Source organism: Rhinopithecus bieti, unplaced genomic scaffold, assembly GCF_001698545.2.
Source record: "Rhinopithecus bieti isolate Rb0 unplaced genomic scaffold, ASM169854v2 scaffold_42745, whole genome shotgun sequence".
Taxonomy (NCBI): domain Eukaryota; kingdom Metazoa; phylum Chordata; class Mammalia; order Primates; family Cercopithecidae; genus Rhinopithecus; species Rhinopithecus bieti.
Window position 1 is genome coordinate 272,694 of NW_016819184.1, and position 25,168 is coordinate 297,861.

The 25,168-nt window shown below is 46.7% G+C and overlaps 1 protein-coding gene and 1 long non-coding RNA gene across 9 annotated transcripts in view; one reads left to right on the forward strand and one right to left on the reverse strand.

Annotated features, from left to right (window-relative positions):
• MGMT (O-6-methylguanine-DNA methyltransferase) overlaps nt 1–4,937 on the reverse strand; it is a 271,433-nt gene extending 266,496 nt beyond the window's left edge. For 3 of the 8 annotated variants that reach the window (XR_001882666.1, XM_017858700.1, XM_017858704.1), the window contains exon 1: nt 4,780–4,859. Coding sequence is in view for 1 of the 8 variants with exons in the window: in XM_017858703.1 (XP_017714192.1) it covers nt 4,780–4,860 (81 nt within the window). In the remaining 7 variants the exon portion in view is untranslated. Of the gene's footprint in view, nt 1–3,490; nt 3,678–4,640 lie in introns of those variants that run through there. The other 5 variants (XM_017858701.1, XM_017858702.1, XM_017858706.1 and 2 more) reach the window with 5 other exon arrangements.
• A 2,631-nt stretch (nt 4,938–7,568) lies between these two features.
• LOC108519590 (uncharacterized) lies at nt 7,569–18,959 on the forward strand. Its single transcript, XR_001882667.1, has 4 exons — nt 7,569–7,604; nt 7,705–7,857; nt 8,469–8,585; nt 18,073–18,959. It is a non-coding gene; the product is annotated as an uncharacterized LOC108519590 (long non-coding RNA).
• Nucleotides 18,960–25,168: the final 6,209 nt, after the last annotated feature.

The following is a 25,168-nucleotide window of genomic DNA, read 5'->3' on the forward strand; positions in this document are numbered from 1 at the left end:
GACAACGCTCTCAAACGGAAAGGGGGGGTGAAATAAATGGCTGTCCATGCTTCACATTTGTTTGTAAAATGAACGCCAAAGTTTTGGTAACATCTGCATCTGGTCATAACCACAAAACGGAAAATTCGAATGCTATAACATGTTGGGTTTGCAATTTGAAGAGATTCACACATCTCTCAGGAGTTACAAAACCGTACTCAGACCCATATGCACAGACAACGTGCAGCAATGCCAACTGCCAATGGATCCTTCTGGAACGGGGACTCGGAGCTTGCCTGGGCCGGACAGTGCTACTTCCCAGAGGATCCTAAGGACTTCCCTAGAGGTGCTCAAGCACTAGGGTCTGCCCGAATCCCTGGCATCCCTAGGTTCTGATCCTGTAGGTCTGCCATGGGGCCTTATAATCAAGAGACCTCTCTAGCCAGCACCCACAGTAATTCTGATGCAGAGGGCCCAGGCCACCCTCAGAGAAACGCTCTGCCGCTGTTGCTTGTGAAGACCCCACTTTACAGAGAGCAACAGGTTTAAGGGGCTGTGACTCGTCAGGCCTTGCTGGAACCGCATTCCAGTGGTGGCTCTTACCCCACACAAGCAGGAGAGACACCTGAACATGACATCCCTGGCTGCCCACCTGAGTCCTTTTGGTTGAGGAGTAAAATGTAGCTAAAAGTTTAAAAACAAATGATAAATAACTAGCAATTATTACATTTCAACATATAATGCCCCGTCTCCTTCTCTGCCCTGAGATTCATTCACTCTCTTCACCCACCTAAATATCTCTGAACATCCTGTGCCAGAATTGCCTGATCTGTCAATAAGGTAAAAGTTTTCTCAGCCTCTATGCATATGACTCAATTTGTTGGTAAAAACTGCCACCCGCGCTGTGCTTGCAGAAAATTCTCCATAAACACATTACTGTGACTGGCAGAACGATGTCTATAATAAAAACAAATAGATTTAACAAGTGCCTGCTTCTACACGCCACGCCGCTGGTGGACTATCCATTGGGTGTCCCCCAGCCTAGGCTTCTGGGAATGGGCGACAGGGCTGGCTGGGAGACTCTGCTCACTTCACAAGCATCACGGGTAGAGAATTACTCTACCAAGAAACTTTTAGGAGCAGGAGAGTGAACACACCAGCCATTTATCGCGCTCTCACCATTCCTTTCGTGGTTACACACACCATGACCAATTTAACAACCATAAGAAAATGTTTTTGTAGAATTTTTTACTGGTTTTAGAACAGCTACCTCCGGCGGGGAGGTGAAGGGGACATGAGGCCTCCTTGGAGAACCCGGCTCTGCTGTTAAGCCACTGATTTAACTGAAAACAACTTGTGGGGTCAAAACCAAGTTTCACCCTTCAGAGCATCTGCATGGGCAGCCCCCAGGGCGGCCTAGTCAGTTACTTAGCTGGAGGAGCTTCGGCTTTGCTGCCGGGACCCAGCACCTTGGCAGGTCTCAGTGTTTGATCCCTTTACAGGTGATCCACACCAGCCAAAGCCACTCTAATACTTCAAAGATCAACAAAATCACAAAAATGATTTCTTCCTTTTCGTAAATCACTTTAATAGCTCTATGAAGGAGGAAGTCATTCATTACATTCCATACTATATTCATTAATTAGTTTTCCCCAAACTACGCAGCCCTCCTATATAAGCTGTACTGTCAATTTTTTTAAGTCAAAAAAGAAAAAACCAAACTATTTCCACCAACCAGCAGACATGCAGCAGTTAATGAAAAGCCACAGAACATACATCTTGCAACATTTGGTCCACAACACAAGGTCTCCAACTTCTACATAGCTCTGCCCAAGACAGGCCTGCAGAGCTAACAGCATAGGTTCACAAACTCCTCATGCCAACCAACGGCCCTCCTGGACAGCTCAAACCTCCTCCATCCCAGATAAACCCTTTCACTTCAAACCAAGAGTGGGGCGTAGGGCTGGACTGTACATCATGAGCGTCTATATAAAGACCACTCTCACCCCACGATCAGGTTATGGTTTATGTGTCTCTGATTTTAAATCCTTCAGGTCTGGTTTAAATAATACCCTGCAGGGCCAGGCATGGTGGCTCATGCCTGTAATCCCAGCACTTTGGGAGGTCTAGGAGGGAAGATCACTTGAGTCCAGGAGTTCGAGACCACCCTAGGCAACATAGGGAGACCCTGCCTCTAAAAAATATATATATATTAGCCAGGCATGGTGGCACACACCTGTAGTCCCTGCTACTCGGAAGGTCAAAGCAGGAGGTTTGCTTGAGCCCTGGAGTTTGAGGCTGCAGTGAGCTATGCACTCCAGCCTGGGTGACAGAGCGAGCCCTTGTCTCTAAAAGTAATAAAATAATATTCTGTGGTGAGACCGAGCCCAGAAAGTAGCTGGATCAAAAGCTATCTGTCCCAGGAAACGGAGAGTCAGGAAGGACCATAGCAGCAGCCCAAGAGCCAAATGAGCACAGGGCCCTTCAGGGTCTGGGAGGCTCAATGTGTCCCCTGGAGGAACTAGAGTCCCAAAGGGAAGTCAAAAACCTCAGGGCAAGTGGATCTGAACAAGGAATTTTATGCTGGGGAAGGGGGTCAGAATGAAGCGCAAAAACAAAGAATAATGCTAAAGGAAAAGATAATGCAGAAAATTCAGTTTTGCCTCCATTTTCTTTCTATCAAACAGAATATACTATAAACTGAAAAGGGTATTAACACCAAAAAAAAAAAAACTGGAAGGTTTGAATCACTGGCTCCTAAACGTATGTCCTCTGCAAAACAGGACAATTTAGTAAGTCGATTTTATTATAAAATACTGGAAGAGTCAGGGCTTTGGTGTCCTAAGAAAGGGGGGGAAGAAGACTGAAGAGGAACAAACTCTGAGGGGGCAATGGGGAAGGCAAGTTCTTTTTCAGGCCTGCCTGCCCCCTTCTTCCCTGCAAAAGAAGAGAGGAGGCCCTGATTGAGACACCTGGGGAGGAAACCGAACCAATGAAAGGTAAGCCCCAGGTGATATCAATGTAAGACCTCAACAAGTTTCAAGAATCTGAGCAGCTGAACCAAGTGCTACCCAATGTGTACCTAGGGCTCTATTTCTTTCAACCTTACTAACAGCAAAGCCTTTTTAAAGTAGTGCCTAATACTATTAGTTAAATTGTTATTGTGATACAGATTTTTTTTTCCTTTGGGACAGAGTTTCACTCTCGTTGCCCAGGCTGGAGTGCAATGGCGCAATCTCGGCTCATTGCAACCTCCACCTCTCAGGTTCAAGCAATTCTTCAGCCTCAGCCTCCCAAGTAGCTGGGATTACAGGCATGCACCACCACGCCTGGATAATTTTTGTATTTTTAGAAACGGGGTTTCACCATGTTGGCCAGGCTGGTCTCAAACTCCCGACCTCGGGTGATCCACCCACCACGGCCTCCCAAAGTGATGGGATTACAGGCGTGAGCCACCGTGCCTGGCCCAGATATTTTTTATTATTATTAAAATATATACATTGAAAAGTACCTGAGTATAGCTTTGTACTGGAGGCCTACTTCATCCAGGCCCCTGACTGTGGCAGACACCACTCCACTACTCAAATTCCAACAGGAGAGGGAGGGCCCAGAAGACACGACACGCGGCAGAGTAAGGCCAGCTCTCCTCTGCTACTTGCAGGCAGGCTCCGGGTCCCAGCAAGTATCCTGGCCCTCTGAGTTAATGTGTTGTTAACAATCAGCCAGGCTCTTGACCCGTTTCCTTCAAACTTTTCACAGCCCCACCCACCAAGTGTGCTAAGCCTTTTTTCTTTTTTTAATCTTGTTCATCTCTCAGAGTGTTTTAGCCACTGAGTGGGCCCTGAAAATAACAAAACCATCTCCTAGTCACCTGCCCAGGGATGGGGCAGATGACAGGAGAGTCTGACCTCAGCGATACTCTATAGGTTTATATTTGGATGTCTATGTAAATAACCAGTCTAATCCTCAGCTCTCTGTGCTTAACTCTCTCTGCTTAACATTCTACTGAGAACAGCTGTGGTGACCCCTCTCTGGACCAAGCCGCTTCCCTCAGTCTGATGATGGTCCCAGAAGGCAAAGGTTGCACACACATGTACAAAGTCTGCTTTCCAGGACAGAAAGCCAGCTACCCGGCTGAGGCAACTGAGAGCAACCACCACCCTGAGATTTCAGGAGATGATGAACCCAGGAGTGCGAAATACATAGTTCAGAACTCCTCTGCGGTGTTATTACCAACGTGGGAATTACGGTGCCCAGTGTGTGTGGCCCTCCAGCAAGCCTTGCTTACTCTAGGTACTGATGAATACTATTAGGGTGTGAGGTACACAAACACCAGCCATGGTTAGGAGGAGGCCCCTAGAACTTGGCCTCCAGCAGGAAGGAAATACGGGACTCTGCCCAAGTATGCTAAAGGCTTGCTGCAAGCCAAGGCCCGCGCAGGGGCTTCTGGAAGCTTCCCGGAGCAGCTGGCGGAGGGAAAGCTGACAACATGGAGAGGCAGGAAGAACCGGGACCCGGGCCTGGAGCCAGCACCTGGAGGTAAGGCAGGGGCTGCCACGACCCCCGCCACACGCCAGGCCACAGTCACTGCAGCGCAGCCTGTCTAGGAACCCCAGGCCCGGGGAAGGCTGGGCAACACCTTGGAGGCACTTGGGACGCACCTGGAGTTCGCCCGGGGTGGGTGGCGGTCAGGGCGGCCCCAGACCCGAGTGAGGGCGCCTGCAGGGCCACTCGAGACTGCCGCCGTCCCGAGGGGGAGCCCAGCAACTCTGCCGGGAGCGAGGCGACCCAGACACTCACCAAGTCGCAAACGGTGCGGACTGCGAGGACCTGCGGGCGCTGGCACGCAAAGCGTTCTAGCGGCGCGGGCAGTCCCAGCATATCCGGGGCGCGGGGGCGGGGCCGAGGGGCGCGGGGCTGGCGGCGTGGGGCGAGGGTCTAGAGCGGGCGGAGCCGAGGACCTGAGAAAAGCGTTGAGCCCATGAGGGCGCGCGGGCGGGGCCGGGGCGGGGCGGGGTGTTCCCGCCCGACCGGGTCGGCGCATGCCCAGTGCGGCGGCGCCGGACCCGAGCCACTCTGCGCAGGCTCGCTGGAGGCCGACGCGCCGACCCGGGTGCTGCCGCATCGGTAGCTGCTCTGTGCGCCTGAACCCGCTGGCCCTTCGGCCGCTACAAGTCAGGCAGCGCCGCTACAAGCCAGGCAGCGCCTTCCCAGCTTCCGCCTCAGGTTCTGTGCCTTAGTTTGCCAAATAGCCCATACCTTTTCCTGTCACAGGGATAGTCCGCGGGCGTGCAGGCAACCTGCCACGTGCCCGAGTGGTCCTGAAGGCGCGCGGGGGTCGTAGGACGGCGCCCGCTTAGTGAGAATCCCAGTCCTGCTTGGGGCGGCTGCACTGAGCCCGGAGCGCGAGTCTCTCCCCTCCTGAGGCCGCTTCCCCGGTCAGGGACCCTCAGACCAGCAGAGACCCTGTCACGGGGCTCTGGGGGCAGCCTCCGGGGCCTGTGGTGGGCGGTCCCGTCCAGGCGCTGCAGTCACCGATGGCCTAGACACGGCCAGGGCCTGACTCAGCTGCTCTGCAGAAAGCGCACAGGGTGCCAGGCCCTGCTTGGGGTTGTGTAGACATTATTAGAAGCTGAATTGTGTCTACCAGAAAAGCTATGTTGGAGTCTTAACTCCCAGTACCTCACAGTGTGACCATATTTGGATATGGGGACTTTACAGAGGTAACAAGTTAAAATGAAGCCATCAATTAGTGGGCCCCTCATCCAGTAGGGCTCGTGTCCTTATAGGCAGAAGGCCGCTTGGGGAGGAGGATTGGAGGGCTGCACCTGCAAGCCACCAGAAGCCGAAGAGGACAGACCCTTCCCTGGAGCCTTCGGAGGGAGCAGAGGACACTCTTCCCTGGAGCCTTCTGAGGGAGCAGGGTCCTAACACACCTTGGTTTCAAACTTCTGGCCCCCGGAAGTGTGAGACAATAGGTTTCTGTTGTTTTAAGCCACTCCGTGTGTGGCACTTTATTATGGCAGCCTTAGGCAATGGGTACAGAAACCATTGTCTCTAATATGGTTGGCATAACCACCCCAGGGGGTAGTATCATCCCTGGAGGCTGCGGAGAGGTCACACACCCCTTGGCAGTTTCAAGGATCCCATCCAATGCCCACATGCTCTAAGGCACCATGCTATGGGCCTTCTAGGTTCTGTTTGTTATCTTAATGGAAAGGGGTCTTCGCCTTCCCAGTGTAGCTTCCCAGCTGGGATTTGGCCAATGCTTATACCTTCATATTTGTGACTTGCAGGATCCAACATATTAGCATGAGTGGTAAGAGTTGTTCAGAGGAGAACTTCAGCAGGATTTGCTTTGGGATGAGCCCCGGTGACAATACAGGCTGCATCATTTATCCTCTGAGGTTCCCCATCCTGGACCGTGCCTTGGATGAGACATGTTTTAAATAGCTGCTTGTGGAAAATAAACTAGACCCTGAGTGCATGGTATAATGGTCAAAACAAGGCACTTTTTCCCCACTGAGCCTGGACACGGCCTCGGAATCCTTCTCAACACTGTGTTCCAAGCAGCCATTCACATTTAAACTAATGTGGAAGGAGAGATGAAACATGTTTGGCCTTGGCTCTGGTTTTTTCTATTAGCCTTCTGTAAGACTTTGGGAAACTCATCTGACTTCTCTAATCCTCAGTTTCATACTCTGTAAAGGAGTCTTATGATAATGTACCGTGCGTGTATACAAACTATCCTTCCATATTAGGGCATGTGTGCATAGGGAAAATAAACCACCAGCACCGCACCATACTACTAAGAAATAATGCTGTACACCGGGCCGCTTACAGCCTGTTACTGCCAGGACCCAGTTAGAACCGGGATCCTAATAGAACCAAAGGAAAAACAATGCCGAAATGGAATCAGAGTGCCGACCACTATTCTAGCAAGTGTGCTGTTAAGTAGTTTTGCAGTTAACACAGGACTCATACATTTATCTGAATAATATTTTCAGACGAATCCCTAAACTCTTAAGAAAAAGAGACTGGCCAGTCTTAGCATCTCTGATTCCCCACCCTAGGAAAGAAGGCCAATGTGGTCATCCAAAGGCCCTTTAGGAGGGCCCTGTGGGAATGGGGAGGTGGTCCACGAGAGAGTGCTGGCTTCCTGGGGAGACTTGTGGACCTGGCCCTGGCTCCAGTGACAGGACTCAGTCCCCTTGCTGGTGTGGTGGGAAGGACTATGTGAAGGGCCACAGCTACTTCAGTGGTAAGGACTGTGTCAGGGTCTCCAAGATCAGGAGCCGAATGTGGGTCTCAGCGTAGAGGGGCAAGAGGAAAAAGGCCACCACCTGACCAATGACTGGCCTGCAAAAGACCAGGATTCAAGGATGTGACCGCTTACGCTGTCCGATGAGCAGAACTCAAACCCATACTCCCTACACTTGCTGGTGCAAGCTCCTCCCTTCATCATGGTAATTTCTTTTTTTTTTTTTTTTTGTATTTTTTAGTAGAGACGGGGTTTCACCATGTTAGCCAGGATGGTCTCGATCTCCTGACCTTGTGATCCGCCCGCCTCGGCCTCCCAAAGTGCTGGGATTACAGGCTTGAACCACTGCGCCCGGCCCATCATGGTAATTTCAAAAACCCATGTTTTCATCAAGAGCCCCATGCCTCTCCCCCTTGTCCCATTACAATCTCATCATCGCCTGCGTGTTCATCCTACTGTTAAAGGAACACAGGATGGCTCCAAAGCCAGGAGGTCACCGGGTCCACTGAAGATTAAGGAACACAGGACAGGGAGGCTCAGATGTGGTGCCAGCCCTACCCCTCCCTGAGCAACCCCTGACTTCTCTGTTGATAGGACGACAGCACAGGACTAGTTGGGTGAGATTCCTTTGAGGTCTCCCATCTTCAGATTAACAGCTTCACAACCCCTTTTTCTCCAGACACAGATTCCTATGAAGAACTTTTTACAAAAGAGGTGGGAAAACCGCAAAAGGGTATGCTCAACTCCATTCCGACTTCTTCAAGGAGCTCCCTGGATTTCCTTTAAGATCAGCCAGGTTTCTTGTGGGCACTGGGAACAATGTTAATTTGCATAGTTTCTTTAAACGTCCAAATAGATACCTTTTGGGTTAAGCAAATGAACACGACATGCGATTGCTTCTAATGATTTGCAACCCAAGAAATTTGTTTAATAAGCCTGTCTTCCCAAGCTACTTTTGTGACATTAGAGACCATTTACAACAAAGCTGTCTTCAGTAGTCAACCTTAATCCTTACTACCCTACCTTTGGGAAATGAAAGGATTTTATAACAATCACATAAAACCTTATGTGGTTTGAAAGCCCCAAACTCCGGACAAATGTGTGATGGTCGTATAACAAAAGAAACATACCACAGAGCTCCCCACTTTAAGTGTTTTACATATGGTTTGCTTTTAGGATAGCATCTCTGGTGGAGGGCTTTGCTGATTAACACAATTGATTTTCTTAGCCCCAGCGTTCCTGTAAATGTTGGAGCCAAGAGCTGGAGTCAGCGCCTTGGACCTGGGAGAGGCCAGGAGGCCAGGGAGCCTCAAGCACTCTGGAGGAAGAAGCCTGAAATGAAAAGGTGGGGGCCATCAGTACCGGGGTTGGGTGCCAGGTGCTTCTGATTACACTCCTGTGTGACACTAGTTGTCAGCATGGCAGAGGCATCGTAGTGTAACTGCAGTAGGGAGTGTAATCCATGAGTAGGCAGGAGAAAGGGCAGGAAGGAAGGACTTCAGGCAGGAGAAGGGACAGGAAGGAGGCACTTCAGGCAGGAGGAAGGGTGGGAAGGAGGGACTTCAGGCTTTGCCTCACACAGAGGGTAAGGGAATGGTGCGGGGTGGAGAAAGGGGATGGGGGTGCAACTAAAACAGGAGGGGCTCCTTGGCTCTTGCATTCCTCCAGAGAGGCAGAACATCCTCCTGCCAGGAGCCCCTGGGAGCTCCTGTCGAGATCTGGAACACTTCAGGCCTTTTTGTGTCAAGAAGGGGGGGGAGGATAATTCCTAAGGAAATGACCCAGAGGCAGCCCAAAGACTCCTCTTCAAAAGACTTTTCCTGAAACTTCCTTTGCCAGTTTGTGGGTGCAGGGCCTGGAGATGGATTTATGCAGGCCCTCGTGGGGCTTGTAGTGGAATGGCGCACAGATAAGGAAACAGTTTGCTCTCTGAAGCAGGGCTCTACCCAGGAGATGTGCGGGGGCAGTGGGAGTGCAAAGGAGGCCCCTCCCTGTGCTGACTCTCCCTGCAGCAAGCCCGTTTCTTTATTTTATTTTTTTTTTCTCTTTTCCTTTTTTTGAATTGGAGTCTCTCTCTGTTCCCCAGGCTGGAGTGCAATGGTGCCATCTTGGCTCACTGTAACCTCTGCCTCCCGGGTTCAAGCGATTCTCCTGCCTCAGCCTCCCAAGTAGGTGGGATTACAGGCACATACCACCATGCCCAGCTAATTTGTCTGTATTTTTAGTAGAGACGGCATTTCACCATATTGGCCAGGCTAATCTTGAATGCCTGACCTCAGGTGATCCACCCGACTTGGCCTGCCAAAGTTCTGGGATTACAGGCGTGAGCCACCGTGCCCGGCCCATCAAACCCTTCTCAAGCACCCCAGTGTGCAGTTTAGCCCCTCACAGAGAAGACAAGCTCAGCCAGGATATCTGCTGGGGTTGGAGGAATGATGCAAGGAAAGACCTGCAAGAGAAAATGCATGGCACTGGATGTCTAGCGGGAGGAGCACCACTTAGGTGAAGAACCAGGGCTATTTGTGGAATTTGGATCCAGTTGTCCAGTAATTAGTGGACAAAGATCATTGTAAACCTTATATAGCTCTTCCCTCCAAACTGTTCCAACTTTAGACAATTGACTGTCCAAGGAATGTATATAATGAATGTAAACAAGAGAAGTCCACTCATCAGGTGTATGTATTTGGATACGTTGGCTTGGAGAACTACTCACACAAATGGAAGCACTCTGGAGGATGTTTTCCCAGCCTGGGAGGGGCTATTTGAGTGTCTGTGACTCAGGACTGGGATTTTGTTTGATGTTGGGCCTTTTTAAACCGGCTCCTACACTCATTACAAAGTGTTTTTGATCCATTTTCGGGAAGGGCTTTGTTTGTAACACATGGTTGGCAGTTTGGGCAGAATCTTTTAAGTGGTGTGAAGAGCTGGGGAGTGTGCACCTGGGTCGCTAGGAGGAAGTGGGTTTCCCCCCTCCCCTGCCCCACTGGGACGACCCAGAAGCGCCCATGCTTTTGTGACTTGGAAATTAAAGCAACAGACGTGGGGATTGTGATGCTGAGATTGTGATTTGCTGTCATTTGCTTCTGACTGGGAAACCACACATGAAATTAAGGCAGGAAAAACAGCCACACTAAGGGTTCTGTCTCAGTACCAAGACACAAATTTAGAAAGGAAAAGTGGCTATATTTCCTTCCAGGGTAACTGCTTCAATCCAGCCTAGCGCACTGAACCACTGGTTTAAAGTAACAGGAGGCAAATGTGGGAGAGTGATCACCACCTGAGTGGCAGAATTGGTGCTGGGGCTGGTGCCAGGGCCGTCTGTCCCATTGTCTCTTGGCCTGAGATAACCCCACTCAATCTGGGAGTGGGGAATGACAGACATTGAGGTCTTCAGAATGATCCCTCCATCTGTCTGATCAGCAGCCCCTGGAAACGAGAGATCCTCCCTTCTTTGTCCAGGAGCCCACTGGACAGGAATAGGACAGCATCTTCATTCCTGGCAGGCGTAGGGGAAAGTTGTGAAGCTGAGGGTGCTCATTTCTCGGTGAGGGCATGTCGGGCGGCCTTTACTGGTGCTCCTCATGGTGCAGGTGAAGGAGGCCCACACCAAAGCTGCCAAACCCACATGAACCTTTATTAGAAAGTGAACTACAGCCCAGAGAAGAAAAGGCAGGAGGAGTCCAGGGCACAGAAGCTGGGCTCAGCTCTCCTTCTCTGGGCCCTCCGCAGGCCTTCCTCTTCTCATCTTCCCTAACTCCAGGCAGGCTTTACCCACCCAGGAGTGAGGCTTACATCCTTTCAGCTCTGTGCCCCCAGAGTTGAAATACACAATGGTATTGGTGTATCAAACCACATCAAAGCTGTCTCCCAGCTTCCCCCAAAAAGAATCTTAGGGAAGGGCTCCTATTGGCCTACCATGGATGATTAGAACAAGCTCTGGACCAATCATGGTGGGTAGGGGAATGAGGTGTTTTCCCAGCCATGGTCACATGCACCCACATGGCCTGGAGAACAGGTCTGATACGGGAATGAAGGGGAAGGGGTGAGAAGGGCAGGATCACCATGAGGTAGTAAGCCACCAAGTCTGTATCTTCCCTGTTCACGGGGATGGTGCACCTGCTGTGTGCCAGCCCCTGAGCCCTGTGTGCTGAGCACTGCATACTCACTTGCTGTCTCAACTTAAGTCTTCGCAACTCTTCATCCACCAGCTGTGTATGGATTAGGTTGGGGAGGCCCTGGTGAGGATGTGGCTGAGGGTACTCTGCTTCCTGCAGCACCATCTTCTGCGAAGCAGTAGAGGGAGTTTCTGGCCACTAAATAAGTGCCCGGTGGATCTGACTCTGTGCATTGTAGCTTTCCAGGGAGGCTGTTGACAAGGGGACGCATTTCATGAGGCTGGACAGTGAGACAACTTGGTGCCAACCCAGGGCACTCTCCTAGCCTTGTCCCTGCCCCAAGGCCAAGCAAAAGCATTGGCAAGTCTGTGCCTTGGTTCTTTGTCTTAGGAATTAATCTTAATTAGCACATTTATTGGAGATTCATTAAGATACTAAAGAACTAGAAAGATTAGGACTTGTAGAAATTAATGATAATACAGTCATGCGCCACATAATGATGTTTTGGTCAACAATGAACTGCCTGCACCATGGTGGTACCGATAAGATTGTGATGGAGCTGAAAAATTCTTATCATGTAGTGAAGTTGTAGCTATCATAATGTCATAGTGCAACATATTACCTTGTGTAGGCTTGGGTATGGTTAGATACACAAATACTATGTGATACAATAGCCTGTTGTGTTCAGTACACGAAGGTGTGCCGCCTGAGAGCGATAGGCTACTCCATCTAAGTTTGCGTAAGTCCGCTGTGATGTTTACAAGATGACAAAATTGCCCAAGGCTCAGGATGCGTCCCCATGGGAAAAAAATGTGTAACCATATTTGAAAATGACGATAACTTTTTAAGTGACAGACTCTGGGCTAGGCGCTTTGTACCCATCCTCTTTCTGCATCCTCACAGCAACCCTGTCAGGTAAGTACTGTCATGATCACAGCTTTAGAAATGAGGAAGCAGAGTGGTCGAGTAACTTGGTAAGATCACACAGCAGTAGGTGTTAGAGTCATTTATGATTTATTGCTTCTTTGATGAGTAGCAGCCGTAGGAGAATGAGAGCTGGCATTTACTGGGCCTCACAGGGGACATTGATGGCTTTTAGGTGCAAGCTCTACTGTCTCTTTGTGTACAGCAAATCTCCCGTTGGTCATAGTGGTGGACTGATCAGAGTTCCCGCCCGAGTGGGTGTACAGTTATTGCAGGGAGGTGTGTTTTCCTGCTGGGGCACAAAGCAGGGACCATGTGGCTCTGGGGCTGCTGGTAGCCATCTTTTTTTTTTTTTTTTTTTTTGAGGCGGAGTCTCGCTCTGTCACCCAGGCTGGAGTGCAGTGGCACGATCTTGGCTCACTGCAAGCTCCGCCTCCCAGGTTCCCGCCATTCTCCTGCTCAGCCTCCCGAGTAGCTGAGACTACAGGCACCCGCCACCGTGCCCGGCTAATGTTTTCTTTTTTTTTTTTTAGTAGAGACCGGGTTTCACCATGGTCTCGATCTGCTGACCTTGTGATTCACCTGCCTCGGCCTTCCAAAGTGCTGGGATTACAGGCGTGAGCCGCCGGTGGCCATCTTTTCAGGGAGGGAAGTCACGTGGAGATAGAAAGAAACAGAGCCCAAACCACATTGTCGAGCCCCTGGATATGACCAGATCTGATCATGAGTGTAAAGCCACCCCTGGGCTTCTCGTTTCTCTGTGACAACAAATTCTCTTGTTTGAATAAACAGCAGTGAGCTGGGTTGCTGTTATTTGTGACCAAGAGTCTGGAACAACACAAGGGTCTCCTGTGTGTAGACACTCAGTGCTGTGTGTTTTTACATGTGTCATCCTTCTAAATCTCACAGCTCTGGCCAGGCATGGCGGCTCACGCTTGTAATCCCAGCACTTTGGGAAGCCAGGGCAGGCAGGTCACCTGAGGTCAGGAGTTTGAGACCAGCCTGACCCACATGGTGAGACTCCATCTCTATAAAAATACAAAAATTGGCTGGCTATAATGATGTGTGCCTCTATTCCCAGCTACTTGGGAGGCGGAGGCAGGAGAATTGCTTGAACTTGGGAGGTGGAGGTTGCAGTGAGCCAAGATCACACGACTGCACTCCAGCCTGTGTAATGGAGCAAGACTCCACCTCAAAGCAAAACAAAAACAACAGCAACAAAACTCACAGCTTTGTGAGATGAGTATCATTATACCCATTTTATAAGAGGAAAGTAAGGATTACAGAGGTCAAGTTACTTGTCTAAGGCTACTCAGCTATGAAATGGACAGAACCAAACCTTACAAAAAATTACTGATCTCCTAGCATCAATATTCCTAAGAATATTCCCAATTCCTAAGAACACAGGATTAGGGAGGGGAAGGGAAGAAGGAAAGATGAGAGAGAGGGAGAGGAGAGGAGAGGAGAGGAGAGGAGAGGAGAGGAGGGAGGAGGGAAGGGAGGAAGGACAGAGAGGGAGACAGAGAAAAGACTGTGTTAGCATTTTTCAATTGAGGAATTTGAAATCTTTGGGTGGCAAGTTATGATGGTATATTTCTAGGGCTTAGGAATTTTATCCTGCTATTTGTTCTTCAAATAAAAGAATCAGAGTTGCTGACTTAGTTTAAACCAACTCCAAAGACTGCGGAGTTGACTGCTGATTAAAAACTTGTCTTTCTTTGTCTGAGAAGGAAATAGTAGATACCGTTTCCCTGAATGTGTCACATTTGCAAATTTGATTTTCATTTGCAGCATTTGAAAATGCCAATGACTGGAAAAATATAACTTGATTATTAACAAGCTAGACATAGTAACTGAGGATTCTCCTTGGCGTCTACCCATGCTTGTGTGATAAAAATAAATCGGAAGAAGTCTAAATATGCATTTAAAGGTGATTTTAGGATCAGCAATCTAACAGTTTTTCTGGTCACCCCGTGCCAGTAAGTCCACGGGCTAATTCCAAAGTACAGTGGGTTCTTAGATGAATAAAATCTCTAGATTCTAGTAATGCAAAAGGTCAGTTTTGATTCAATGTGCTTTGCCATTTGTGAACTGAGCCTGAATCTTTAAAAAAGTAAACACATTCCAGCCATTTTATTTCTACTCTCTTTTAGAGACGTGCAATCATTTTAATGGTTAAACCTGTATTCAATTGCATTTTTCAAATCCTCATTGTTTCATTTCCTTTCAGTTCTGCTATCTAAAAAATTTTTTCCACCTCATTTTTCCTGATCATTTGTTCTTCATACATATTCCACAGCCACAGCCCCCTGGTTGCCGAGCACTAGGCAGAGTTGATAAGAGGAATGAGGTGGTGTTCGGGAAGGAAGGAGTCAGCCCCTCCTAACCCTGCTAGCCACAGAGACTTTCAGATTTCTATCGACTTAGGAGTAGAGTCTATTGGAATATGGTTCAAACCTGCATCTTGCATCAGTGGAAATGGGCATTGTGATTGCTGTACTGAAACCTGTGCTCAAATGCACTGGGAGTTTTACACTGTGTTTCGAACTTCCAAATAGATAATGTCAGAACATTTCTGAAATGGGATACTAACATCAAGATATACGACACCAATCAACAAGTATCAGGCAAAGCAGCGCATAGAACTTGGGGTGGAAGAGACTCCTAGAGAATTTCCATTTCCATTCCCTGTGTCAACAGCGTGGTAACTCACCTCCTAGATTGCTTTATGGTTTCAGGAGAAATTCTCAGTAGGCTCCCTGTGCTGTACTTAGCTCCGTGTTCAAAGCCCAGGAATTAGATATGTCGTAGTTTATGAAACTGTTTATGAAAGGATCTTTTTTGAATTGTTCAAAAATCCAAAAGGAGTCAAACTTTGACAGTTTAAGACAACGGCAAGAGGGTCATAGTGATCTCCCCAGTGCAGCCTTAGCACTGAGGCTCTCTGGTTGAAAATGCAATTTCTTTTCTGTGAATTTCTTCGAGCCCATAATGCTCCGTTTGAAACTTTTGCCTTTTTGAAAGGATTTCTTTACTATGAAGCAGCTGACAAAGGTCATATGATAAATATGTTTCGGGGATGATAACATTTTGATTAGATATGCAAGAATCTTCTATCCTTCCCTAGGATGTCATATTCTAACGTTTTCCATTATTTTAAAAAATCATGTAAGTTGATACTAGTCTGCAATAAGAACTTGAATTTTGTGGCTTATTTTCTTTGCTGTAATGTGCCAGCACCGTGGGCATCGTTGCAGGGAATAAATGACTCTTCCCCAATAAACCAAATGCCCAAAGAAGCCCCTGGAGGAGGCAGGGATGTCCATAAAAGTTGAAATGGATTTCATAATATGGCGTTCAATTTAGTGTAATAAGTAGAATTCAAAAATAGCCTAATCTGCCAAATGAAAATACCTTTGCTCATCACGGAGGGAGGGACCTGGTACAGGAACCAAATGTACGTGACTTAAGACATGCCAACATATTTTTTATTAAATTATTCATTTTCTTCCATTTAAGTCATTAGTTACCTGGAAAATTGAAGATCTTTCTCTCTCTCCCTCTTTAAGCTTGAAAAATTAGCCCCTTAAAGACAACTACCAGAAAGCATTTATCAAAAGGCCAATCCTGGTTCTGAAGCTTATTGAGAAAAGGTCTGTGTTTGCACCTTTGTCGTTCTCCTGCAAAGATTCTCAGTAACAGAAACTATTTCAAAAATGATGCCAGTAAGCTGACATCATTAATTGTTCTCTAATACTGGGATTGCTGTGGAAAATGAAGCACCAAGACTCAGCCTTACAAGGCAAAGTGGGAACCTGTTTAGAAGTTTGATAGATGGCATCATGATGTTCAGAAGAAAAAACGGGCACTTAGAGACAGAAGCACCCGGAGAGTGATGGAAGCGGGCTCTGGTTCCTGTGCCACTGGGTTTGATGAAAAATCAGCACAAAGACAAGAGAGCAGGGAAAATGAAGAAAGATGAGGGGACCCTCAAACCACAAAGGTGTTAAACACGCGCTTTCCACAAATGCAGTGCTTCTAAATCATGTCCCCAGAAATCAAAATGATTCAATAATCGCTGCAAAGTATGTATTTACCAAGACAAAACTTCTAAATCTCATTTTGGAAACTGAAGGTTTGGGAGTTTGTTTAAAATTCTTTTTAAATTGTTTTCCCCTAAACCCTTAATAACAGAGAAATGAAAACAATGGACACATCATCTGACGCAGTTTAATGATTACACTTTCACAAAATGTTCATGCATCCACGTTTTACTCCGTTCTTAAGCAAAGTGATCCATAAGCAGTAAGTAAAATGATTTGAATGTCCACCTCAATAGGTATTTTGATAATAAGATCTTTAAAAATGTTTTAATTAGCAACCAAATGCCAATTTTTCCAGGCGTGTTTCCCACTCCCTCTCCACCCAGGGTCAATAGCAGCATCCAGTGTTTTCAGGCTGTCCCTGAACTCTTTGTTCGGTGATTGGAACTGATGAATTGTAGCTTCCTTTGAGCCAGACTCTGCCAACAGACCTCAACTTGCATTTGTTATGGAGCCAAAAATAACCTTTAAATGATTAAATTCCTCAGTTTGTTTTGGTGACAGGACACGAGAAGACGCATTGCACCTCAGGAGGAACTCCAAAGATGAACCTGGAGTCATCCTAGCTCCATCATGTCCTAGCTCTGTGGCCTTAGCACGTTTCTTAGCTATACAGAGCCTCAGTTTTATTGTCTGTGAAATAGAGATGATAATACCTGACTTACCAGGAAAGCTTGCATTTGACTGTGATAATGTCAGTGGAAATGCCCACCGCAGTAACCCCTAACTACAGCAGGGGTTCAAACCATTAGCTTCCTTTGGAAAGGATTACACAGCACTAGGTGTAGAATCTTATAACCCTCATGTAGTGCTTTAGAGTTGTTCAAAATGCTTTAATATCAATCATTGATTTCTCTCATAATGACTTCAAAAGCCAGTGCTCACCTCTTTCCTGACCTCCAGACCTGGTATGTAGTGGCCTGTTTTGCATCTCATGGAACCCGCCCTTCTCCTGGAGAGCCAGGTCTTTGTGAAATGTCACCAGCATCGTGGCTGCTCTATGCGACCCCTATCATTGGCCCCCAATGCAAGTCTTTTTTTTTTTTTTTTTTTTTTTTTTGCAGACATTACACTGGTGTGCAATTATTTCTGCAGCTAGAAGGTGCTGAATAAACATCTGTCAGACAAATGAAAACATGAAGGAAGGAACCCGTGAAACAATGCAAAGATAATTCTAAAATGGAACTGAGAATTCAACTCCATAGGCTGGGATGGCTGGGGAAGGCATCCTGGAAGAATCAGGATTCAACATGGAGCAGAGGGGGAACTAGGGTGGGACTCAGGAAGGAGTGGAGGAGTGGAAAATCAGACTAAGTTGAAAGTAGAGATGCCGGAGGGGCACCTGCAGGGATCGGAAAGTCAAGAAAGTGTTTGAACTTGATGCAGTGGTTAATAGTGAGCCAACGCAGGTTCTTGAGCCTAAGAAGGATGTGGGAGATCACTCCAGGTTTTCTAGCTGTGAAAGATGGATAGGACTGGCTCTACAAAACACAGGAAACATGGCAATGGCCACCTCACTCCAACTAGCTAGGAAAACTTTCCGAGGAAAGACTTCAAAGAATGGCTATTGTTTATCAAATGCGTTTTCCTTCCCCACATGTATGGGCCAAAAAATTGTACATTATAGCTATGGTAATACAGTAATTATTGACCTTTGCTAATTAATTTTTATTTATTTATTTTTAATCAGGACTCCATTTGAAAATGGCAGTTCCACCAGGCAGCAGGAGGATTTTCCCTGGAGCTGGCCCTCCTGTCACTGCACCACTTCTAACGCCCGTGCAGATTAAAAGCTGCCATGGATGGGCAGATGTGGATCCTATATTTTGATTTCATCTAATTCTTCTTAAACTGGACTGGCTTATTTAATAGGAGGACGTTGTGGCTCTTGCCGAAGGCAGAATTAGCAACCATTCCATTACCTTTTAAGACATCTGTGGACAATCTTTCCTAACCATAAAATCATTTCCATTCTCCAACCATCAAGTTTTCAAATGGATTTCGTAAATGTGCAAAACTCCAGGCAAATCTATTTTTTAAAATGTCAGGCTGCAAATAAGGAAAATCAGAAAGGGAGAAGCGAACACCATCTGTCAATGCCCCACCAGCCTTCACGGCAGCCCAGTTCTTATGATTAACCTAGCATACTCCCCATAAAGTCTAAATCATTCTCACCTTCCCAGGAGTTTGTAAGCCAGACAATTGTGAAGGGGAACGACTCATAATATGACTGCAAAATTTCACAGTTGAAAGTCAAATAGCAATGATTTTGCTTTGCCAGCCTGACACCACCTTGACCATGTGGATGTGAGTCCCTGGGCAGTGAACATGCTCTGTGAAGCGTCGGAGTCATGTTGGTGCAAGCAGCTCCTCGATTTAAAAAGTGCTAGGACATGGTCACAGAGGGCATCGGGCACTTTTTTCTCCATCAAAATTCCATACATTATGATAACTGGGGAATTAATGCCAACCACACCCACAACATAAAACCTCCACCAATTATGCTGTGTATGAGTCTGAGTTCTCCAGAAAAATAATATATATCCTATTGGTTCTCTTATATCTATATATCCTATAATTGTGTGTGTGTGTGTATGTGTGTGTGGTGTGTACAGTCATGCATTGCTTACTAACAGGGATACATTCTGAGGAATGGGTTGTTAGGTGATTTCATCCTTGTGCAAACATCATAGTGCATTTACACTCACCTAGTGTAGCCTACTCCACACCAAGCCTGTATGGTACAGCCTATTGCTCCCAGCCTGCAGACCTGTACAGCGTGAGACTGTACTGAATACACTAGGTGGCTGTAACACAGTGATAAGTATTTGTGTATCTAAACGTAGAAAAGGTACAGTAGAAATACAGCATGAAAGGTAAAAAATAAGACACCTGTGTAGGGAGTTTAACCATGAATGAAGCTTGCAAGACAGGAAGTTGCTCTGAGTGAGTCAGTGAGTGAGCGGTGAGTGAATGTGAAGGCCTAGGACAGGCCTGCACACTACTGTAGGCCTATAGACATTGTACACTCAGGCTACACTACATTGATTTCAAAAATAAAGTGCTTATGCTGTGACATTGTGACAGCTATAACATCACTCAGCAATAGGAACATTTCAGCTTCATTATGCTCTTATGGGATCACTGTTGTATGTGAGGTGCCTCATTACCTGAAAATGTTATGGCACATGACTGTACGTATATATAATAATACATATATAATGAGATTTATGTCTTCTTATAAGGAATAGGCTCCTGCAATTACAGAGGCTGAGAAGTCCCAAGGTCCACAGGTGGCAAGCTGGAGACCCAGGAGAGCTGATCGTGTAAGTTCCAGTCTGAGTTTATGGGTGTGAGATCCAGGAGAGCTGGTGATGTGGTTCTAGTCCAAGTCCAAATCTGAAAACAGGAGAAGACCAACGTCCCAGCTCAAGGACAGCCAGGCAGAGAGAACTCAGTCTTTTTTGTTTTCCATTCAGGCCCTCAGTGGATCGAAAGGGGCTGACCCACAATGGGGAGGGCAATCTTCTTGACTCAGTCTATAAATTTGAGTATTTCTCATCCAGAAACACCCTTGCAGACACACCCAGAATAATGTTTAACCAAATATCTGGGCAACCTGTGGCCCAGTCAAGTTGACACATAATATATACCACCACATGCTGGTACTTAAAAGCATTAAGGATCATTTCACAAATGTGTTGACCATTTTAACCCACTCCTCCCCTGTGTGTAACTCAGACCATGCAACCTGAGACCCCGTGTTAAAATTCAACTCTTGGACTATGTCTTAAAGATGTCCCCATGGGTCTAGAGATGCCACACATAGATTCATTGACAATCTCTGAAGAGAACTAAGGCAGGCATTCATTTTCCTCACGTCTATATAGTCTTAAATAAGAGCTGCCATTCCGTTACTGAAATGTGTGGTGCATTAACCTCCTGAGAAACACTCACTCTAATTATTATCTCTGAGCAAGACCCTACATCTGCTAACTAGCACTCTTGTTCTCTTCTCCCATGTCCTTCTGCTCTTCTACAGGGCAAGCCCCAACCATGGGCATGATAATGTCAAAAGCAGACTTGAGAAGAGCAAAAAGAAGACACTTCCTTATTCACGGACCACCTCATTCATTCATTCATGCACCATTCATTTTGAAAAGAAATAATCTGCCATTTGGGTGGCAGGGAGGAGGTGACAAAACTGAACATATTAGGAAGGCACAAGAGAGTGAAGTTTAGAATTCTTTGCACACAGTATTGAAATGATGAGTGAGTGGGTTAAAGGAGGAATGACTTATTGACTGAGGTGGAAAGAGTGAGTGCAGTGGACAGTGACTGAGATCCAAAGTCCAAAGTCGGAGGACATTCAAGGAATAACAATGACCAGGAGTAACATCCGCTTGGTGCAACATGCCATGAGACTTTCTGAGCTGGACAGGGAGCTGCAGGCCTGCAGGGAGGAGTGTGACTTTGGCCAAAGTCACACTGCTGCTGGTTCCTCCTTCTCTGTCCCTGTCAATTGTCCCTGACCTTGTCCCCAACTCTTCAACTCTTTCAACCCTTTTTAAAATCTCTTTCTCTCTCTATTTTAGCATATAAATTGTGGTAAAATATACATAACATGAAATTTACCATCTTAGCCATTTTTAAGTGTGTAGTTCAATGATCACATTCACAATGTTGTGCAACCACCACCACCACCATCCATCTCCAGACCTTTTTCATCTTGCAAAATGGTAACTCTGTCCCCATTAAACCATGACTCCCCATTCTGCTTCTCCCCAGCCCCTGGCGATCACTCTTCAACTTTCTGACTTTAAGAATTTGATGGCGAGGGACTTCATTTGGTGGAATCATACCGTATTTGTCCCTTTGTGTTTGGAGAATATCATTTAGCGTGTCTTCTAGATTCTTCTATATTGTCACATGTGTCATTTTCCTTTGTGAGGTGGAATAATATCCTACTGTGTGGATGCGTCAGTTTGTGCATCCATTCATGCATCAGCAGATGCTTGGATTGTTTCCATCTTTTGACTATTGCAAATAATGCTGCTGTAAACATGAATGTGCAAATATCTGTTTGAGTTCTTGCTTTCAGTTCTTTTGTATATATACCCAGAAGTGGCATTGCTGAATCATATGGTGATCATATAATCAATTTTTGGAGAAACTGCCATCATGTTTTCTTTTTCTTTTGAGACAGAGTCTTACTCTGTCGCCCAGGCACAATCTCGGCTCACTGCAACCTCTGCCTCCTGGGCTCAAGCGGTTCTCCTGCCTCAGCCTCCCGAGTAGCTGGGACTACAGGCGTGTGCCACCATGCCTGGCTAATTTTTGTATTTTTAGTAGAGACAAGGTTTCACTATATTAGCCAAGTTGGTCTCGATCTCCTGATCTCAGGTGATCTGCCTGCCTCTGCCTCCCAGAGTGCTGGGATTACAGGCATGAACCACCATGCCCAGACTGCCATAATGTTTTCTGTAGCAGCTGTACTGTGTTATGTTCCCACCAGCCATGCACAAGAGTTCCAATTTTTCCACATCCTTGCCAACACTTGTTTACTGTTTTTTTTTTTGTTGTTGTTGTTGTTAGTATTTATCCTAATGGGTGTTGTCCCCAGCCTTTGGGTTTCGTGCCCTAGGATCCAGCCCCTGGACTCTCTCTTTCACATCCACACTCATCCATTTGTGGTATCTTCCAGGCAGAAGGCATCATAGGACATCTACCCACTAATGACTCACAGATCTGTTACCTCCTGCTGAGATTTCTGTCTCAAAATCCAGACTCCTTTATACAGCTGCCTGCCTACTTTCCTCTGGATAACCAAAAGACACCTCAAAGTCAACATTTCCACATCTGAATTCCTGATCTGTACATCCCCACCCAAAGCTACTTCACCCACGGCGTCCCCATCTAGAGGATGGCAAGTCCATTCTTCCAGGGGCCACTGCCCTTAGACTTTGCCCAAAGGGGGAAGCTCTCAGGGGGACTCCTTCCCTACAGGGTCCCTCTTACTGCAGGCGTATGTGCACACACATACACATGCCATTTAAGCAAGAACATACGGGTTTCTAAGTCATGAAACAGGGCTTGGTGCTGGCAAGGCAGGACCCTGAAACATTTGCTCCAGATTCTGATGATACTCGGGCCCTGGGAACACCCCCCCAAGCCCCCCTACACAGACAAATCACCCGTCCTGTGCCACTGTCTCAGTACCACAGAGGTTTGTGGTGGAGCTACTCCATGGGAGACAGATGCTGCCTCTGTATGTAAGGGGGACCTGAGTAGGGAAGAGCAAAGACAAACGTATTAACTTCTCACACCCTTCTTTTAAACAGGGTTACAATAGATTCTTGTATAATGAAGTATCACTTCCCAGAATTGCCTGGTGTCCATTTTCTTACTTGTCTTCATGATCCAATGTGTGATTCCAGAGCTGCTCTGGTGAGCACGGGGTCCACAACAATTGCATGTGGTTGCTGAGGAACCATGGTTGATAATATTAAGCAATGCGTAGTCTCAAATTTGCATAAATGTAGGTCTAGTTATAACCTACATGAAGTGAGATACCCTTCCTTCCTTCCTTCCTTCCTTCCTTCCTTCCTTCCTTCCTTCTCTCTCTCCCCCCCTTCCTCCCTCTCCCTCTCTCCCTCTCTCCCTCCTTCCATTCCTCCCTCCCTCCCTCCCTTCCTTCCTTCCGTCCTTCCTTCCGTCCTTCCTTCCATCCTTCCTTCTGTTCTTCCCTTTCTTTCCTTTCTTTTCTTTCCTTTCTTTCTGACAGGGTCTTGCTCTGTTACCCAGACTGGAGTGCAGTGGCACAATCACAGCCCCAGCTAATTCTTTTTTAAAATTTTTTATAGAAATGGGGTCTCCCTATATTGCCCAAGCTGTTCTCAAACTCCTGGGCTCAAGTGATCCTCCAGCCTCAGCCTCGAAAGTGTTGGGATTACAGGTTTGAGCCACCACACCTGGCCTGCTGTTTTTTTATATAAGCAACACAGCATTTGTTGGTCTGGTTACAGTGCTCAGTAGAATCATAAATATTTTCATTTTTACTTAAATATTTCAGGTGATTTAATTAAATTTTCGAAGTTTTTTTTTTTAAATTAGCTTTGATTAAAGTTACTTCCATAATTAAAATTTGTGTTTTGCTTTTTAACAGCTAATTTTGAATGTTTTAGAGGCAATACTTTTGAAAATATCAAAATTATTTAAATTTATTTTCTAAATTTACATTTAATTTCCTTTTTTTTGTTAATTTTTAGAGACAGGATCTCGCTCTGTCACCCAGGCTGAAGTGCAGTGGTGTGATGACCATAGCTCACTGCAGCCTTGAACTCCTGAGCTCATGTGATCTTCCTGCCTCAGCCTCTGCCTCTTGAGTAGGTAGGCCCACAGGCATGCACCACCATGCCTGGCTAGTTTTGTAAACACATTTCTTAGAGATGAGGTCTCACACTGTTTCCCACCTGGCCTCAAGCAAACTTCTCACCTTGGCCTCTCAAAGTGCTGGGATTACGGGTGTGAGCCACTGCGCCAGGCTTAACGTACATTTTTGACCAAAATACATTCAAAATTTGGCACTTTTTCACATTAATGTTAAAAGATGAATTATGTGAAAATCTTGCTCATACAACATAATTATTGATTATACTGAAAAGAGGCAAGAAAAATAAATTTTATGGAAAAACTATATACTCATTTATGAATTATGGATGTCTTTATTTTTGACTTATTCAAGCATTGCTGGCCCGTGAATAAAACCCCCAGACATGTACAACAAGCATTACATTCAGCCATTGAGATTTTGCCAACTTTCAGCCATATAAAAATCATAGCTTTCCACATATTTTTTGGTTTCATCATTATGAAAGCAGGAGGATAGCCAATATTTTATTTAAAAGTTTGCTGACTCAGCTTCTTCTTTTGAAATATTTAGGCCCCTGGTCTGTGGGCTTCTGGTTGTATTCTCCCTCCAGGATCCATGTGTGCTAAGGGCAGGATAAATATGCATCTCATCCTTGACACCTCACTTTTTTTGTGTATAGTGGGGGCAGGAAGACGGAGTCTCACTCTGTCGCCCAGGCTGGAGTGCAGTGGCGCAATCTCAGCTCACTGCAAATTCCACCTCCTGAGTTCAGGTTATTCTCTTGCCTCAGCCTCCTGAGTAGCCGGATTACAGGTGCCTGCCACCAGGCCCGGCTAAGACACCTTGCTTTCTTTTTGGTGCCTCATTCAGTGTGGCAAAGAAACCTGTTTGCTGGAGCTTCAGGTAAATGTAGTCGCCCAAGACTCTCATCTCCTCCACCCTCATCTGTCACCTGGTCATGTGGGTGGCTGTGACTCACTCCTCTTAATTCTCTGCTCAGAGTCTTCTCTGTGACTCCACTCCTCACCGTTCCTTGTCCAGGGAGCCTTCCATGCCCTGGCTCTAGCCTCCAACCACCCAGACCACATCTCTCCTCCTCTCCCAACCCTGCCAGTCACATGTTTCCCCCAGGGCTCCAACTGTTCCTGCTGCCTGAACACTGTTCTGTTTAGCACGTTTGCTAACCTGCCTACCGCCTTTAAGACTCAAATCCCACCTTCTTCGGGAGGCCCTCCTTGACCCTCTACTTCAAATTGCACTTGCTCATCTGCAGCCTGCCCTGAACCTCCACCCACCTGAACATGCTCTAAGTTTTTCCTACACTCATTTCATCCTCAAAAATCCTCTATCATTGACCTAATCATTACATGTATTTTCTAAACATTTCCACTTAAATACAAGCTCTGTAGGGGCA